The 19,296-nt window shown below is 40.8% G+C and overlaps 3 protein-coding genes across 4 annotated transcripts; all 3 read right to left on the reverse strand.

The window, feature by feature from the left end:
- Nucleotides 1-9,849: 9,849 nt before the first annotated feature.
- Nucleotides 9,850-11,756, reverse strand: LOC128266117 (uncharacterized). 2 transcript variants are annotated; one of them, XM_053002398.1, is made up of 3 exons: nt 11,397-11,756; nt 11,037-11,340; nt 9,850-10,766 (listed from the first exon to the last, which is right to left on the reverse strand). In XM_053002398.1, the coding sequence occupies exons 1-3, from the start codon at nt 11,620-11,622 to the stop codon at nt 9,941-9,943; spliced, it is 1,356 nt and encodes a 451-aa protein (XP_052858358.1). In that variant the 5' UTR covers nt 11,623-11,756; the 3' UTR covers nt 9,850-9,940. The 2 variants fall into 2 exon arrangements, with proteins under 2 accessions (XP_052858358.1, XP_052858359.1); XM_053002399.1 differs by lacking the exon at nt 11,397-11,756 and having other exon boundaries at nt 11,028-11,142.
- LOC128266119 (SPRY domain-containing protein 7) lies at nt 11,740-14,259 on the reverse strand. Its single transcript, XM_053002400.1, has 3 exons — nt 14,030-14,259; nt 12,655-13,221; nt 11,740-12,603 (listed from the first exon to the last, which is right to left on the reverse strand). The coding sequence occupies exons 1-3, from the start codon at nt 14,136-14,138 to the stop codon at nt 12,506-12,508; spliced, it is 774 nt and encodes a 257-aa protein (XP_052858360.1). The 5' UTR covers nt 14,139-14,259; the 3' UTR covers nt 11,740-12,505.
- A 414-nt stretch (nt 14,260-14,673) lies between these two features.
- LOC128266357 (plancitoxin-1) lies at nt 14,674-16,402 on the reverse strand. The gene is made up of 2 exons (XM_053002829.1): nt 16,246-16,402; nt 14,674-15,751 (listed from the first exon to the last, which is right to left on the reverse strand). The coding sequence occupies exons 1-2, from the start codon at nt 16,347-16,349 to the stop codon at nt 14,758-14,760; spliced, it is 1,098 nt and encodes a 365-aa protein (XP_052858789.1). The 5' UTR covers nt 16,350-16,402; the 3' UTR covers nt 14,674-14,757.
- Nucleotides 16,403-19,296: the final 2,894 nt, after the last annotated feature.

The raw sequence follows: 19,296 nt of genomic DNA on the forward strand, positions 1-19,296 counted from the left end.
TTACGCTCTTTCATTCATAAAACTTTACCAAAAGTCTAAAAACAAAACCCAAAAACTCAACCGATAAAGTTGAAACAGTTTCCTAACTGGTAAACCGGTTATTCAATTCTCGGGCTAAAATTTGAATGATCGAAAACAAGCACACAAAATCTTTAAAGATTTTGTGCCTTTTTACTACAGCAGCCATGATCACTTGACTTGGCTTACGAACTATGCAAATCCAGCCAACATTTTGCCATGTGGGCAGCAGTCAGCAGTGAGCAGTCGAAACCGAACCGATAACTGTGACAGAGTCTCTGTCGGATTTTTATGAATGAAAACGAACGTGGAGTCGAGGTGACAACGCTGAATGGGCCGAGCAGCGGATGTGCCTAATTAACATTGCTGATTACATTTTGTGTGTTATTAATTAGAAATACTCGAATGCTCGCATATATTTATGAGTCTGTATATTGCATTTGCATTATGATATAATGAGCGAAAGGCAGCAAACGATGAGTTGAGATTCAGTAATTCATTTCATTTTGCTCTCGCATTTTATCTGTCGCCATGGTCCGTGGTCGCTGCATCTGTCGGATTTGTGAAATCATTTTCGTTGAGTTGCACAAAATTATGAACCAAACAATCCGTGACCAACCAATCAGTATCAAAACGGAAATGCCCTTCGCCGAATTTGGAGTGCACTTCATTTAATGTGTTTTTAAAGGATTTTATATGACATTTGGAGCCTTGAAAAATCTGGGTTAAATAAGTTGCAAAAAGGAATTAAGAGTAATAAAATCAGCATCAGACTTATTTGTTCACTTTAATATCTTAAAGCCTATCAGTAAACTTTAAGATATTTAATTATAATGTATTAAGTCTTAGTGTGAAAGAAGGTTATTCACCGATTGATTAGTAAATATTATTTGCTTTTAATTAAGTCTATGTATTTTTTCAGCTACAAATTAATTATAGTCCAAACTTTGAGTTACAGGTACTTATCAACTGATCCAATTTTGTCCCCTTACAGAGTATCAAGCACTGATCTGTAGACTGAATTTCCGATTTGCGATAATTTCAGTTACCCAATTCCTTGGCCGCAGCCTTCAACGGTCTTGTATTGGCCCGACTTTTGTGGCCTTTTTTTGCCGTTGCCTTTCTGCTACTGTTAAACGCAAAATTTATGAACAATTTTCAAAAGAAGTCACGCGTTAAATGTACGACACGAACTCACGCGACATTCCCAGGGGCGGTGGCAGGGGGGCTTTTCACCTGAAGAACCGAGGGGGAGATCTCAAATGGACCGGAGGATGTGGTAGATGATTTCGTTAACGCATTTGGGCCTGAATGCAACGAGAGCCTGGCACACAGCCCAGTTGGCCTTTTGTATTGCGCCTTGTAATATATTTTATTAACAATAAAATGTTAAGTGCCACAAGGAAGGGGCAGGGGCGCGAGGATCTGCCACAGAGACCCGGCGAGGGGCTCCTCCAGAAAGTGTTCGGATTTCAAGCCTTCACGCTGGGCCCAGGCTACTGTGCTGCTCCTGCTGCTGCTACTCAAGAAAAAAAAAGCAGGAGAGATGTAAGAAAAGAAGATAAACTGCGTGCGCACATATAATCGCGCCATGAATCAAAATCACACCAGTTGGCTATATATAGATATCCGGCTAGCTGCAACAGCAACGTGCTGAGCTAACGAGGGCAAAGCTCGCAGGAGGACACGACCACTGCAGTTCTCCCCAGTGTCGCCACTCCAAGTGCCACCTGTGCGAACCTGGATCAAAGAGCCAGAGTCACAAGGAGCACCAAGCAAATGCCAAAGGAGGAAGTTGCGTTAGAACACAGCATCGAAGGTGCTTGTACCCTAGTGATAAGTATTACATTTAAAATGGAAGACAATATAGTTTCAACGATATTATCTCCATGTGAAGAACTCAAATATAAATAAGTTAATTAATATAATTTAATGGAGATTAGGCTACCGGGGTTTTTAGGGATTTTTATTCGAATTAACTAGTACAGTATAGTATTTCTTAAAATATTTCCAAGCGCCAATAATTCCCTTTTTAATAATACCCATATTACGTGCCGAATGTCTAAAAACTTTTGAAATATTATTATGGATTTGAAGATTTGTAAGATCCAAAAATGATCCAAACGAAAACGTAACGTAACTTAATATTTTTAATTTCTTAACGAATTAAAAGATATTTGAAACAATTATTATTGTACTTAACTATAATACCCTCAGTTAGGCAACAAAATCAACAAGAATGGAAACCTAAGCCAGTTCTCGATTTTTGTTGGCATATGCAGAATGCCACGGCATGCCGAATTCGGTGGTTTGGTGGTGCGGCTGCCACCCACAATTGGTCAACAAATAGCGGTCACAATTAACCGTACGATGCAAATGCGTCCCGGGACATTGACAATGCCCATAAAGAGCCAATGCAGATGATGATGACGACGACGACGACGACGACGACGACGACGAAGATGCAAGGGGAGTGAAGCCACTCTGGATTCCAGGCCTGAATACCAGCTCTCTGTCAGCATCATCAGCGGAGCATTTATCTGGCACCCGCTACAGATGTCCGAGGAGCAGGGAAAGAGTGACCGAGGCCCAATGGGCTTGGCCAACAGATTGGAGGCAACAGAAGCAACAGCAGGTGATCAGTTCTGCACGGGGGACCACACAGCACTTGCCATGTGCCTGGTCATTTATCTATTTCGGATTTATCATTGATTAATCGGCCGGCGGCAGTCGGAGATGCCAGAAGCCAGTAGCCAGAAGTCAGTTCAATCCAGTAACCAGTTGTAGTCAAGTCCTAATCGTCGGCATATTTGCATATGCCACTTCATATAGCAAATGGTCTAGTCAATGGTCGTTAAGCCGACTTTTGGCTTTCTATACCCTTCGAAGAGGTTGTAGTGTTAGATATGAGAGATGTACTTGACTTGAAATTCAAGGTTTCAGGCGTTGATTGGTTTCAAACGTTGATTTTGTTGCTGTTTTGAATTAAATTGAACAATTTTGATATAATTAAAATAAGCAATCATAGTATTTATTTATATAGATTAAATCGATGATTCATGAATTAAATGGCTAATTTCCTCTCAGCTATAAAGAATGAGAGAGAACCTTTGCTTCCAATTTATTATTTGAATTAATTAATTAATTATTTGAGCACCATTTTCCTTTAGAGCACTTTTCGGTTCGGTTTCCAAATCTAATGTGCCTTCCTGGTGCATGTTTTGGACCCTCCCCGAATACATTTATGTTTGTCAAAGATCGCGGCTCAATTAGCACACCCGGAGACAGCGAGATGGAGCGACTGCACCTGTGCCTCGTGCCTCTGCCTCTGCCTCTGCTCCGGTGGGTCAGTCCCCCCAGTTTTTGGCCAGATCAGGAGCACGTGTTAAATGCTCCGCTAATTGGGCACAGTCCACAGCCCAACCGCTGGCCACATTCGCCATGGCCTCAAGGGCCCGAAAGCTGCTGTCTTCCGATTTTGACTTGTGACCAATCAGTTTTCGTGCTGCCTGTCAGCGGACTTTTTTCTGCTTTGCTGACCCTGTTCCCGCGTAATCCTGTCAAGCTGTTAAATTAATTTCTGTGCCCCCGAGTGCAGGATACCAGACGTTTTATGGTGTGGTATACAACATACGACATGCATACCATATATAAGAAATGGCAAGCGGCTGTTGCCCTGCCCCCAAGTGCTGCCATTGCCGCTCATTCAATTTCGCTGTCGGCCGGTCCAGTTTTTCTAGCCACTAGCCACTGGCCACTAGCCACTGGCCACTAGCCACTAGTCACTGGTCCAACCACTGGCAAAGTGTTATAATCCATCATCGTAATCAACGCAAAAAGTTGATAATTGTGCCCGGCCGAGCCCGGTTGCCTCACTCTCTGTTTCGGCCAAATAACTGTAGCTAATGGAAATTGTAACACTTTGGCAATGTTTTTTTTAAAAAGGCTAAAATTACAACCTCCTTGGCCTCATCGCACTCTTCCTGCCCCAAAGTCTTTATCTTTGGTAAGAGCGTATTTATGACGCCTCGTGAGGCGTTCAAAATTGATTAGGATTAGGAATGACTTCCACAGACAGTTATTATACAAGGTGCGATGAGATTTCGATGGGTATATTGGGTTTTTGTATTGGTTTGATACCGATATGGGCAAAGATTTATCTTAAGTATTTTAAGCTGAAGAACAAATATATTAAAATGGGACAGCCATAATATAATAATATTTATTTATATAGCAACTGCACCTAAGACAGCATAATATTTTTTTTGTATTACTATTAAAAATAAATATATTGTTCATGTCCAAGAAGCGGGTATCTGAAAGTCGCGCGCCATCTAAGGTACAATTACTTTAATTTACCCTGTGATTACTGCCGGCCGTTGAGTGGAGTTGGCCACGCATTTAAGCCAAATTATCAGGCCATATAATGCCTGACTCCCCGATCGAGATATCCAGCTGGCCGATCCATCAAGATATTGGCTGCGAGACACATGACTGCGAGACGCAGAAAATTGGAGCTTGACAAACGCTCCGCGGTTTCGGTTTTGGTTTGGTCCCAAAACATTCTCACGCAACGGCGAATGAAGTGGAGAGGCTTGGCCAAATGGTCTTGGCCATAAGTGAGACATTAAGCACAGCTTGCAGTCGGCTTGAACTTCGACCCAGGCCATATTTGCGCAATTTCTGGAGATGGAGGAGGTGGGGTTGGGTATATGACCACGGCATCATTAGGAGTGGAAAACATTTGGCCAGGCACGACCCAAGGCGCTTGATTAATTGCGTTTAGTGCAGAATTTGACTTTTTTGTTGCTCAAATTGCAACGGACTGCAGCGGGCCAAAAAGGCTGAGACTTTTTTTCAGCCAGAGTAATTACCATGCCAGCACCGAACTCCACAATAGACTCCGACTCAGTTTCTCCATTCGATTCTATTTCAAAATGCACTTAATATGGAATTTCAAGTTCAAGCATGGCCTATGCTTTTCGCATGCAAACCGATAGCCAGTAAAGCATTTAGCCATTTAGTCAAGCGGCATAAAAATCCATTTGATCTGGCCGTTTAGTTGTCGGCGGCGGATGATGTCATCTGCCGGCTCAAATGGCCCCCGAGAGATCAAAGACTGTCAGATTGGCAAATCTTTTCACAAAATGTTTTGTTGCCCGCTAATTTCTACTTTAACTAATTGAATTATTTATGTGCGAACGATGCAAAGCACGACTGGAAAAACACTGGGGGAAAAAAGTGTAAGGTCTTTTGTAAGCATACAAATGTTTTAATGGGCTTAACCAAGGTTATAAATTTAAATGGGAAAATAAAAAAAAATTTTAATCAAATAATCGATAAATAAATGAATTGAATTGAGTAAATAATGGTAACATGAAACAAGTAGTGATGATGATTATTTACTTATTCATTTCTGATGAAAACTAAGATTAAAATTGTGTTTGAAAATAAGCTTTTAAATCTTAAATTATAACGAGGCAATCCCCATTCAAATTCAGAACCCCTTCAGACCCTTTTCTCTGAGTGCATATACAAAGTGGCCTAACGATTTGCACACCATTTTTGGCTGTTATCCCGCGTGCGTCGTCTGCGTTTCACAGTCAATTTGCATATGTCGATTGTCGTTGCCAGAGCTTCGAGTTGCAAGTTGCAAGTCGCCTGCCATTTGGCTTCAAATGTGGCCTGCTGCTGATCTCCGATGTTGGCCAGATCTGTGGCCAAATTATGTCGTTATTTGTGCCATTTTTGGCAAACTTTTGGCCTCCTCCGCCACCGCCGTCGATCCATCGTCAATGATAAATTCCATGCACTTAGAGCTCTCCTCAGACTGTCTGTCAAGGAGTATGTCAATTGGCTTGCTAATGGCTGCCAATGGAGTCGAGTTGAGGCGACTGGGGCTGCAGTAAAATCCTCTTAAAGTGTTGTAAACGATGCTCGGGAGACGGCTAACGAGCCGAGTCGGATTCGGAATGGGATTCGGAGCGGCGGAGATCTTGGCATTTATCATAAATTTCATGGCAGTCGCCTCATAACTGCACAGCAACAGATTTCGAAAGGGGAGGAGTTTGGGGGAGTTGGTTTCCATTGCCATGTCTCAAGGCAATAGGAAGCAGCAAAGTGCAACAATTGAATAGATAATAACTCACGCCCCACCTACCCACCCACCAATCGAAGCCAACCGGACAAACCACCATAATAACCAAAATACTAGCCGAAAGCCTCTGACCGTTGACCACAGAAAAAGCACCTATAAAAATGAGAAGGTTTTTGGATAGCCGAACAACTAAATGCGCTATAAGGTATATAACGTACATATTTTATTTTATTTTATTTTATTTTATTTTACCTTTAATTACATTTATTGACCTTCTTACGTTTGATAGCTGAATATAGTGTATAACAATCTAAAAGTTAATAGGTTGTTCTTATATTCTTGTTAAAATTGAAAAGTAATGTATATGCACGTTTTTTTTTAAGGATTTTTAATAAATACCAAACAATGTTTATTTTTCTTGATAGCTTATGCTTAGCAAATCTGCCCTATATTCATCTAAGGAAGTGGCAGGTTCCACACAAAATCGAGATACCCCCATTATAGCGCACAAATAAAAGCAACAACAAGGCCTGTTACTGTTTGGAGCCGGCGCTGTCATATTCAAATTGCTAATATGATTGGTGTTTACAGATTAGAAAACAAATATTTCACAAATATTACCACTAATAATTTTGCCATGTAAACATGGAACGGAGGAGAGATCGGCGTCATGCCCACAACCGCGATCGGCGTCATTATCATCGTCGGCGATGATGATCATGCCACATGATGAGGCCGTATAAATGCGGCAAGTGTGGCGATAACCTTTTGACTCCATCCGGCGGCCGACGGGGCGAAGGGATCTCGGCCTGGACTGGGTTTCGTTTTGTGCTAGTGCAAAACTGACAAATTGAATGAATAAAAGAGCAACAAGTGGTCTTGCGGCGGGGCTGGTTAAACATTTTGAATGAAAATGCCGCAGCCGAGGCGGCCAGAGCATGTGGCATGTAGCTAGCTGTGGCGGCCGAGGCGCAAAAACATAAATCGAAACACTTGCTGCGTGGCATACACTGGGAGAAATTCAGCCAAATAACTGAGGGAACACATTTGGGAGTTTAAAGTAGTTTCATTTTGGAAAATCGAGCCGAAATTCCCTAGAATTCTAGAATGCAGACTTTTATTATCGGAATGTTGTTTAGGGATCCACTTAACCATTGTTTATATAATCGGAATTATTTTTATTAGCCCAAATTTTCTACCCTAATAAAAAAAATGTTTGTACTATTTGAGTTATTTTAAAAAAGTTTGTAAAATAAATGTAGCACAGCTAACAAAGAGAATATCTTTAGTACTCATTTAATATGTTACTAATTTTGGACGGAGTTTTTTAGAGTTTATAGACCCCTTCCCTATACACCCTGCCTCGGTTTTAACCGCCCACCGTTGGCTCAGCGGGCTGTTGTGTTGGTTTGCCCATTTGGTGGCTTGGTGGCTTGGTGGCTTGGTGCCTTTGGTAGGTGTTGCCTTGTGGCTCGATCTCAAAGTCTCCTCACCTCACCGCTCCCGCTGCAAAATGCTGAAAAGAAACCAACAGAAAGCAAGCCATTCAAAGCCTGGAAATGAAGTCGAAAATTGCAATTCCAAAATGTTTGCCCTCGGCTACAAAAAAACGGGCAACAACAAAAGTGGAGTGCAGTGCATTGGAGTGGTCAGTCATGTGGCATCTATTCGAATTCGTACACATGTGGCATGGGCATGGGCATGGGTCCTCGGAATAGAGCTCTTCCTGCCTTTTGGCCTGCCTGGACTCGCTGTAATGTTTTCTGTGGTGTGTGTCGTTTAATGCGTGGCCGCCTCGCTAGGCGCTTTATTAATTCACTCGACGGTTGTTTAATATTTTTACCTCTTTGCGATACTCTATTCAAGTGGGCTATACTTGTATTAAGGGTCATTTTTGGTATAGCTTTATCCCTGTTTGCGACTGCACATTGTTTGTTTTGATGGTTATCTTGGTGATGCGGAATAGGATACCAACAGCCAACATTATATTGTTTTTAAGACTTATCTTATTTTCTACATATGGCTAAGTCCCAAGTTGGTTTGTATATTTTGAACTTGAAAATGATCTTTTTGAAATTTGTTTATTATGTTTTTGGCTAATCGATTATAATATATTACAAGTATTGTCTAATTGCACTACATTATCATTTTCCATTAGCTTTGTTGTTCACACTAAATTGTGTTAGTTTTATCCGAGAACTAAATCTAGAATTATTACAATAAAGAGCATTTGTTAATCGACTTATTTTAAAGCTGTCTCTTTTGTTGCGGGTGCGGGCCTGCAATGGTTGTTGTTCCTTTTGTTCGTTTCGTTTGTGGCATAAATCGGCCCCAGGTGTCTCGACGAGCATTTCCCACGGATTAGTGCATAAATAAAGGAGGTCAGAGCGGCCCCAGAGTTAACTAGATATTTCAAATGTTGTGGCACAGGGGTCGTCATTCCCTGCCATCCTTGTTGCCTTTTTGTTTCTACCCCTTCCGAATGCAGCCCATTCGTCTTGGCAATCGGGGAAAATTGCTTTATTAGCCCATGTCGATCGGAATAACAGCTTAATTCCAACAAACTTTCAGCTCAAGGTGGTCCTTTGGCATTTCCCTTAGCTCATTAACACCCGCCGGAAAAAAGAGGAACGAAACCTTCGGCCAAAAGCCACACGCAGCGGTTCTCACGCTGCGAAACAAAAGCAAAAGGCTCGACTTCAATTTAAGATTAGCAACAGTTAACACACAAAGGAATTGGCGGAAAGGCACCGGGATCTCATAATGATAATGCCTTTAATAACAGCGGTCATCCTGCGCAAGGACCACACCAAAAGTCAGCCAGCTCGCTGATAAGATGGCCAAGTGAGCGGTCTGCGTACTGGCCAAGATCCCTTCATCGATAATCGCGCATTAAGCGTGCGTAAGTCACGTCACACACAAATCGGAGTGGCCACCAAGGGGTTAAGAGGGGTTAAGAGGGGTTAAGAGGGGACCAGCGGACCCCATCCCGAAACCCAAATGAAGATGATCCGCTGATGCCGGATCGGGAAGACCTTGCCCTGGGTGCGATCGCGATAAGCGCGACTTTTGCCTCGGTACGTGCTAAACCCTCGGGCTGCGATCATTTTAATTATACCCCATATCGGCAGGGATTGGCCACGCCCATGGGCTCGATATAGGCCCCCCCCTTTACCTTTTCGGTGCTGGGGTCAAGCAACGCAAATTGCAGGCTGGGTCAATGTTTGTTTTAGCCAACCATAAATACTTAATTTGGCCAACGGTTTCAAGCTGACGAAAGCCTCAAAAAAGGGGAGAAGTAAAAGGAAACGGTTCGGTGGCTTTTAAGATCGAGTCTGATATACTCTAAGAAAAGGTGAATTATTTAAAAATTAAAAATGTAATGTTTAGTTGCTTGTTACAATTAATGTAAAAATGACAACTTATAAAACTTTGCTTTTCTTTTTGGAGGGTTCATTCAAAAAAAAGGAGACATGAGTTTTAAGCATTGGGAATGACAATGTTCTCAATTGAATGAGTATTATTTTAATACCACGAAAGTACCAAAGTAAAACTGATGTGGCTAAAAACAAGGCCTTAGACTACAGTTTTGGTCTCTTCGGTATAGAAATGAACTAAAAAGTATAGGAAATTTATTATTTAGTACTGAAATAATATATATCCTTTAATACCTTTAATATAATTTGCAACGACATGATAGAAATTCTAAGTAAAAAATCAAACATTTTAAATAGTACACACCGAATTTATTATGCTATTTTGGTTCATAAGAAAACAGAGAGGATAAAGGAGGTGAGAGGGGAACAGCCCTTGAAAGGACCTCCACTACTCTTCCGGATCGGAGTCGCGCCGCGATGCGGGAGCCGAAGCATCCACCTCCAGATAATCGTGCACCAGTTGGCAGATATTCTCGGAGGCCTCGTTGAAGTTGCCCTCCTCCAGCCCCTCGCCCACATAGTGGAACACGAAGGCCCGCCGCTGGTACATCTTGTCGAACTTGTTGACCAGGCGGCACCAGGCGATCCGGATGTTCGTGTTGTTCGAGATGGCCACGCAGGCGCGATTGGTGGGCGCCATATCTCCGCCAGGAACATAGCACGGCGGCACGGGGCTCACTCCGATTTTGAAGCCCGTGGGCGACCAGTCGACAAATCTGAACGATTTGTTCCGCTTGATATTCTCCAGCGCCGTATTGATCTCATTGGGAGCAATGTCGCCGCGGTAGAGGAGAACACTGGCCATATACTTCCCGTGCGAGGGATTGCATCGCACCATTTGGTTGCTCATCTGGAAACACTGACCCGTGAGCTGGGCCGTCGACATGTTGACAAACTGCGAGTGCGCAATGGGCACCAGGGGTGCGTAGTTGATCAGCGGATAGTGGATGCGCGGATATGGCACCAGGTTCGTCTGCAGCTCCTGGAAACTCGCGGTCGATCCACCGCCAAATCGCTGGGAGGCTGTAAAGCCGGAAACCACCTGGGCGATGATTCTGTTCAGATTCGTGTATGTGGGTGCGGGCACATTGAGCGTGTTTGCACATATGTCGTATAGCGCCTCGTTGTCCACAATGAACGAGACGTCGGTATAGTCCATAGAGAAATGGGCAGCCAGCAGAGCGTTATAGGGCTCCACAATGACCGGGGAGATCCTGGGAGGCAGATAAGTTCATTAAAGTAGGATCCAAACTCATCAAAGGTTAACTTCAAGAAAACATTAAGTAACTTCAAATACTTATTAACCATAAATGAATAAAAATTGTATTTAAATCTGTGTTATTTCGTTACTGTAAAGCTATTGTCATCAGCTAAGTTTAAATGTAGCCATACTACTATTTCTCCATTTTGTATCAAAAGTTAACAAATTATACATTGGCTATAAAAACGATCTAATAGGATATGCTAAATAGTACCCAACTTACGAAGGCGAGGGATAGACCAGGAACTCCACAACGGTCATCTTTTTGCCAAAGTCGTCTACGAGCCTCTCCATGATGCGGGTGCCCAGACCGGAACCAGATCCTCCGCCTATCGCCCGGAAGACTAGGAAACCCCTGAGATTCCGGCAGCGGTCGGCCACACGACGAATGGCGTTCATCGACCGATCCAACAGTTCACTGGCCATCAGATTGTAGCCCCGTGCAAAGTTACTGCCACTATCGTCCTTGCCCGAGATCAAAGTGTCCGGATGGAAGAGATTGCGGTAGGCACCCGAACGGATTTCGTCTGGAAAAATGGACACCAAGAATTGTTATTGCTTTACAGGTATAACACATACATACCTATAACAGTGGGCTCCGTGTCGATCATGACAAGTCGAGGCTGGACACATGGTTGACTGCCGGTAAACTCAAAGAAGGTCAGAAACGAGTCATCGAGGGGCGTCTGTGTAAGTCTTCCGTTGGCCAAAATGCCGTGCTCCAGGCAGAAGAGCTCCCAACAGGCATTGGCTATCTGCACACCGGCCTGGCCGATGTGGATCTGGATGATCTCCCCCGTTCCGGACATAGGTCATATCTTGATTTTAACCATTAATTTCCTTTCTTTGGAGAATTGTTTTTCCGAATCATAATCAAAGCAAATTCTTTTCTTGACAATCTCAACTAGGAAAACTTTCCATTACAATCGGTTTTAAGTACATAACATTGATTTATTGTCCGCGCGCGGATTAATCAGTTTTCAAAGCATTAGATACATGTAGATATAGTTTGTTAGGATATACAGATATAGTCTTATAGTTAGTTAGGTAATTCCGTGCTCGAGTACGTTGCCGTTGTAAATTGGAATGTGTAAGAAGTTGGCGATCTACAAAAAAGTTCTTCTGTATCTCTATCCAGATACATTTGTCTGTGTATAATACAAACGCAGTCGCGAGGCTAAGCTACGTAAATAATTTACAAAATACTAATAAAATAAAACAAATACATTTCGGTTTGGGGAGTGCAAGGACTAGAGAGGTTACAGTTTATACACTTGATGTCTATATGAGTAAAACAGTGCATCTCACAACTATAAGACAGTAAAAGAGGATTTTTTGACAATTTAAATTATAAATGCATAATAAAACCATATTATGTTTGACTAGGGAGAAAATGTTTTTTTTTTTAATTACATAAATAATTTAACGCGTTAACCCAATTTAAATTGAATGAAAATATTTTAAAAAAATTTCTTAACGAAAATCCTAGGAATGGATTTTCGAATTTGTTTAAGAATAACTTCTTTACACAAAAATGGACATAAATAAAGTAAGTTTCTAGACATTGCCCTCTTTGGTAAACTAATAGAATAAAATTCTGGCCTATAGTCCTAAAACGCACTGTCTATTTCTTATCTCCTCAATGTTTTGTTCTCAAGCTGCTAATTTGTTCAAGGCTTTTGTATGGACTATCTACAGTAGCGACTGCTCCAGCAGAATACGCTCAAATCCGGGCGGTGGACCATGCGAGAAGTTGTCCAGAATAATGTCCAGAATGGCACCATTGCCCACTGAAAATAATCATTTTATATTTGTTTAATAAGAGCGGGGAGAAAACTCACCATAAATAACAGGAAACAAGGCTGCTCCTCGCACATTTCGGAAGGGAACCTCCAGGTTCTTTCCATTGAAATAGAAATTCAGTTCAACATGATCGAAGGCCACGCCCACGATGTCGCCCTCATCGGGAAACTCACGCTGCGGTGAGATGACCAGTGAATCACCGATGCCAACATCGGATGGTGCCACCCCGGTGGTCATCAGCAGATCCTCCTGCTGCAGATCCTCGATGGCAATGAGTCCGGCCGCCTTGGCAGCACTGTTGTTCAGGATCCCATTGGCCGACCTCGACGGTTGGGTGGTGCAAGCAGCCTGCACCACCGGTCGGAACTCCTCCTGGTCGTTGTGGCGCGTGGCATTGTCGGAGCAAAGGCACCAGGACTCGCGATCCCCGCCGCCGCTCTTGCGGCTGAGATCCGTTTGGCGGGTGGCCAGTCCCACGGACCAACTGCCTCCCTGCTGGATCTTCACCTCGAAGTAGGACTTCGACTGGACCAGAGGAGCTGTGGCCAGGACGCCTCCGGTGCCCGTTACCCGGAGCTGATGCGACAGCAGGATCACATCGGGTCCTGGATAGATAATGGTTAGAGGCAATTAATAAATGAGCCAATATTAAGGTATCTACACTTATATTACAGACTACCACCTAGCATACTTCCCAATAGACACTGTTGGGACAGCATTTCTTTCATATTTTGAATATAGTATATGATATATAATTAGGTCTTAGTTAATAGCAAGACATTCATTAGGCGAAATAAATAAATAATGCTGTATTTAGGGAAATCTTTTTTAATAAAATCATAACTCAATTTTAAAGGATTGAAGTTTGGTTGAAAGAGCTTTCTAAAGCACACCTCCTTAATATCTTATTATTATTTGACTAAAGAAGGAATTTCTAACACTTAAACTTATAAAGTTTGTGAAATAAGTACATTAAAGTATCTTATCAGTATCATATCTAGATCTAACAAAAATGTTCCATATGCGGATATTTTGATTTTTATTAATCATTATCAAATCAGACTTCAAGTAAAGTTTGGAAAAGTTGAGATAAGTATGGTAACTTTTATAATGCTTGTAAAAGATATAGTGTCATATCCATAGCCTGCAAACTCGTAAATATATATATATTTATATATACATATATATATATATCTTCGTGACATATATATTGATCTGACAAAGTATTCACAGTCTTTTATTTACATACATTAGGGGGTGCTCCAGAAATCCCTTCCAATTAAACTGGAGTTTGTATGGAAGTATGTTTTGATTTCAAATGGATTTGATTAGAAAAGATTTATGCAGCATATATAATTTAGTTACACCTTATTTAAGATGTATAAATATAGAAGTAAACATATTTAATTTTACCCATATGTGCTGCATCTAGGTGAACATCGGGCTCCCGAAGGCGACTGGCTGCTGCCGTTGGTTTCCTCATGTGTCCGCCATTAAGACAGGTGCGTAGGCAGCAGAACATCCCAAAAATGGAGTTGAATTCACACTATTATTGTTTAAAACTTATTTAATTTAGATTTTACGTAGAGATGGAGGGACATCGATGTCGTCGATGTTTCAAAACATCAGAAATATCGATGTTTGCTGGGCATCATCGATGTTTTTCCATCTCTAACACTCAGCTAAGTGTGGAGGGTGTCTCCACTATTTTCAGGGCTCCATCGTAAGAGTCTAGTATGGAACTTGAAAGAAAGGTGGCGCTGTAAAAATATCTTTGCGTTTTTTATACTAAACTAGTTTGTAAAATTTCCGCCATAAAGTGAGTAGAGGAAAGGCGCGCCAGCTTTTTATGATCATTTCGGTTGTTGTCCAAACTGAAACAAGTCTCCACTACCTTCTGGTGTATATCGTAAATGACGAGTATGGAACTTAGACGATAGATGGCGCTGATAAGATGTCTTGGCGATTGTTTTTAGTTTAGTTTTTTAGTTCGTAAAATTTCCGTGGAAAAGTAAGTGGAGAAAGGGCGCTAGCAATCCTTTTGTAAACATTTAAGCTTGTGTCCCAATGAAAATAATTGAAACTTCTTTATTTTTGTCAGCGCATATAAGCAAAATGTTTTTTTTGAAAAATCAGGAAAATTACTCCTCGTGGCACTTGTCGTAGTTACCGACCATCTGGCGATACAGGTTGGACACCCTCGAGCTCTTGTGGCACACCGTTCCGCCGCCCCTTTGCAACTGACCCTGCTGCCGGTTGATGTCGCCCACGCAAATCCAGTCGCCACCGCCGACCCGCCAGTGGTAGATCAAGATGCCAGTGGGGCGCGAGACCGCCCACTTGGAGTGATCCTGGGTGGTCCTGAAGTCCACCGAGAGCTCCAGATTGGAGATGGACTCCACGTTGAGCACCTTGTCTGACTTCTCGCAGCTGTTGGGCAAGTTGCCGGCACCGTCGCGCCACGCCTCCACGAAGAGGCTGACGTCCAGGGCGGGGGCCACCACGTCGGCATACAGCTCCACATTGGCCCGTCCACTCTTGCCGAACAGCCGGAACTTCTTGCCGTCCAGGCTGCGCAGCTCGACGTCCTTCTGGAAGGGCGACTCGGTGCGCCACTGGCCGTGCAGAGCCCTCTCGAGGCTCGGAAACAGCTCCTCCGACCGACTGACCAGCGGATTCCGCTCGTAGTAGAAGTGCGGCTCGTTGTAGACCAGCACCTGACCCACCTTCTCCAGGTCGTCCGCCTTCAGCGTGATGCAGAGCATGCTCTGGGCGTACTGCTCACCGGAGGTGGGGTAGGTGTAGTCGGGCACGGTGGGATACTTGGGCACCGAGTGGACCAGCCAAATGGCGGTGTCCCCATCACTGGCCACCACTCCCTTGGCATGTCCTCCGGTGCTGAAGACAGTGCCATTCGGCAGCTGGTCGTTGTAGGCGGCCAGCAGGGTGTGAGTGGGATCCGCGTTTAGCGGGTTAAGGGTCTGTGCGGGCAGGGACAGGGGATCACTGATGAACTTCCCGGACATCTGCCAGCTGTCGTAGTTCTGGCTGGTCACGTACAGATACTTCAAGCCGCTGGTGTCCTTGCCCAAGTCGTTGTGCTGGTAGTGCTTGGGCAGCTTGTACAGATGCCACCTGAAGGTATAAGTCAAATTAGAAGAGAAAAACCACACAAAAAAACAAAGTAATTGCGTAATTGGCGTTAGCAGAGGTTCCATTGAATGCCTCACAGCCTGTGTCGACAAATTTAAAGATTTTAGAAATATTGACCTGATAACAAAATGTCTACCTATTTTATAAACACTTCCAGTTCTTCAATACAAGTAATTCCCCTTCAGTTCTAGCAAGTAAGTGTTGAGTATATAGCATCATCAATAAAATAAATCTTCGAAAAAGTTAAGGATAAACATTTTGATTAATTTGGATTTGAATTGTCATTAAGTTCACAAATATAAATTAATTTGTAAATAGCGTATAAATTAGGGAATGAAAAATGTATTTCTATCATGGAAAAAAAATTTGAACTGATTATAAGCTAATAATATTAGTACAGCAATTATATAAAAAAACTGATCAAATAATAGGTTGTTTTTGCTAATTCCCTAATAAGTTATAATCGAAATTCTTACCAATCAACATCGGTGCCTGATTCATCCTTGCAGGACACCTTTGCTTTAACTTCGCTTTGGCATGAAAACCAAACGAGCAGCAACACAAAACACAGAGATCTCATTGTGCAACCTTTAAGTTGCTCGGTCGGAAAACAACTAAGTGGGAGATAATGAATCCAACCTAATCAACAGCTGCCCTCGTACAGGGTGTCGCAGCCGGAGAGAGATATCGTTGTCAATCTGCTCACAGTTCTGATTCAGGTAGAGAGGTTAAAACAAATAAAAACTGAGTTCTCTTGCTATTTGCCTGCTTTATCATAGAGCTGGACTTATAAACAAATGACCAGTTTTGGGATTTTTTACTGAGCTTATCAACACGTTGTTTGCGATCTGATGGGTTAGCAACTTATTGCCGAAGATCAGTCGAACACAGAGCTGTGCGATAAGCCAAGCATCTAAAAAGGCAGTTATACCGATTTTGTAAAAACACCCTATTTCGTTTCATATATGTAAAGTTATTGGACTACAAATTTAAGGAGAATAATAAAATAAATAATTTATATATATTTATATTTATAATTTATAGTTTATAATTTTTTTTTCTGTTTTTTTGCTTTTTGTTTAAAGACTTATGGTATATTTTTAAGCTCTTATGGCTTAGCTCTCTTAAAAACTGCGTTTAAATCTTGGTTTGTAATTCTTCAAAAAATTTACCACAAACCTGCAGTTCTAATTGCAAAACTTTTCATATAGACATCAGATTCGGAAGTGGTATATCTTTAAAGTCTTGTGGCTTAAGTCTCAAAAAATCTAAAAATTGTTTTGTAATATACGGGATATTTTTTTTTAAATTTCCTAAGGGATGGCTTTGCAAAAAAGTGACCAAAAACTGCAGTTTAAGGGCCATAACTTTTCTTGCAGACATTCAAATATTGTGGCTTAAATCTATCTACCCACCTTCGATGTACCGCATAATACAAACCACTGCGAGACGAACCGATTTCGTAATTATTGCCAAGTCGAAGTCCAGCCCATCGTGTGGCACAACAAATTCCATTTCTTTACAATTACACAAAACAATTGTTAAAGTTTTTATTTATTATTTGTATTATTATTATTATAATTTGTCGCCTGCTGCAAACTGCGATTTGTTCTTCTGCTTTCTTTTAGCTGCAGGGTATATCGTTTGTGCTTCCCTCGATCTTGATCGCTTGAAAATATTATCATTATCAAATTGTATAATTTGTGTTGCGGGCTTGCCCTTCTGCTATTATTGAATTGAAATAATCTGTTCGGCAATTTAAATTGAATTTCATTTCGTTTAGTTCTTATCGCTGGTTGCTGTCTGTGAAAAAATGGTTCACCTTTCTGTCTGCTCGGTTTGCCTCTGATCTGTTCTGTTCTTGTCATTCATTTGTCACTGCCAATCGGTTGGTATTGCCATTTAGTTTTACATTTAACTTAACTGTACCGATTTGTTATGTCTTTTCTTTGGTTTCGTATGCAACAATACATTTAAACTCACAATACAATATTTTCGCTAAATAATTTTTATGTTTTTGTATCCATTTTTTTTATAGTAGTCAATAATTTATTAATATTTTGTATGGTTTTTTTCCTTTTTTTGGTTTTTCAAATATATATATAAAGAACAAGGCTGATATTTATATTTATATATATACGAGTTTTGTTTCTGTTTTATGTAAGTTTTATAATAATATTTAGCTATATGTTTTGTTTTCATTTGCTTTGAAAAATCAATTTGTTTTTTACAATATTAGCAAAAGATTTTTGTTCGATTTTAAAAAGAAAGTCGTATTTTTGTTTTACGAAAATGTTAAATAAATGAGCCTCAAAATAGACAAACATTTGTCATTGTATTTGTAATATGTTAATTAATATTAATCATTATGTTCGTATTATTTACGGATAAAAGTAGACCCAACTTTGAGTTATGCAAATAAAAATTGCAATTTCCCGTTAGACCTTCGGTTTACTTGTTAATATTTTTCATCATTTTCTTGTTTCTATACCGTTGAGAATTGCTGCGCATAATTTGTGGCTGCTTTTCATTTATATATAGTATATATAAATGTGTATATATAGTTTTATTCGGGCACGAGTTTGATATGTTTTGACTTGTGTTATCTTCCTTTTTATGCTTCTTTTGTTTTACCTCTGCCATGATATTTTCAATATTCAATATCAGTTTCCTTTCCTACTTAACTTTCTACAGAAACTATACATATGTATGTCTGTATATAGATATGCATAGTACGTTATGTATTAGAAATGTACAGCGAATTTATCTGCTCTTTCCATAGCCAGTTGTGGTTGAGTATAATGCTTTTCTAGTTGGCTCTCCCGCAAATGACTCAAAACTTTAAGTGGGGAGATATTCATGTTTGTAGCATACTATATGTAATTGTATAGTTGGTTTTAATTTTTTTGCAAAATTGTTCACTAATTTAAAATTCGTTTTCAAAGGTTCATCGCGTGTGTATGAGTTTGAATGAAACAAAAAATGAATTTGTTTAACGAACAAAATATAAAGTTTTATTATGCATAATTAATACCGTCAATTGAAAAGTTCTAAGTTAAGGCTACACAAATGATATAAGTATATTTATATATGGGGTTTATAATAGAGGTATACAATACATGTACATATAAATTACTTAGAAATTAGTATTGAATTGTTTTTAATATAGTTTTTTAGGCAAACATAAGGCAATTTGGAAGTTAACTTAAATTAAACGTAGAATCAAGAACGCAATGAAAATGTTTTTCGTGACGCAAATTAAAGCAAACACAATAAATACAATACAATAGAATATATACTGTTACTGCTTTACTATTACTGTTATTTTTACTGTCTTTCTATTACTGCTGCCACATATGTAGATATGCCATTACTATGTAAGCATATAGCTAGCATTTATGTAAGTAGTTCCATAATTTATAACTAAGCTTCCATTCAGTTATGCTTTTTTCCCCCTTTTTTGGTAACTGCTATTCTGCCTTTTTACGCTTACAATGTTTAAAAATTTAAAAACCACATCAAAACAT

This window comes from Drosophila gunungcola, chromosome 3R (assembly GCF_025200985.1).
Source record: "Drosophila gunungcola strain Sukarami chromosome 3R, Dgunungcola_SK_2, whole genome shotgun sequence".
In the NCBI taxonomy this organism is placed as follows: Eukaryota; Metazoa; Arthropoda; class Insecta; order Diptera; family Drosophilidae; genus Drosophila; species Drosophila gunungcola.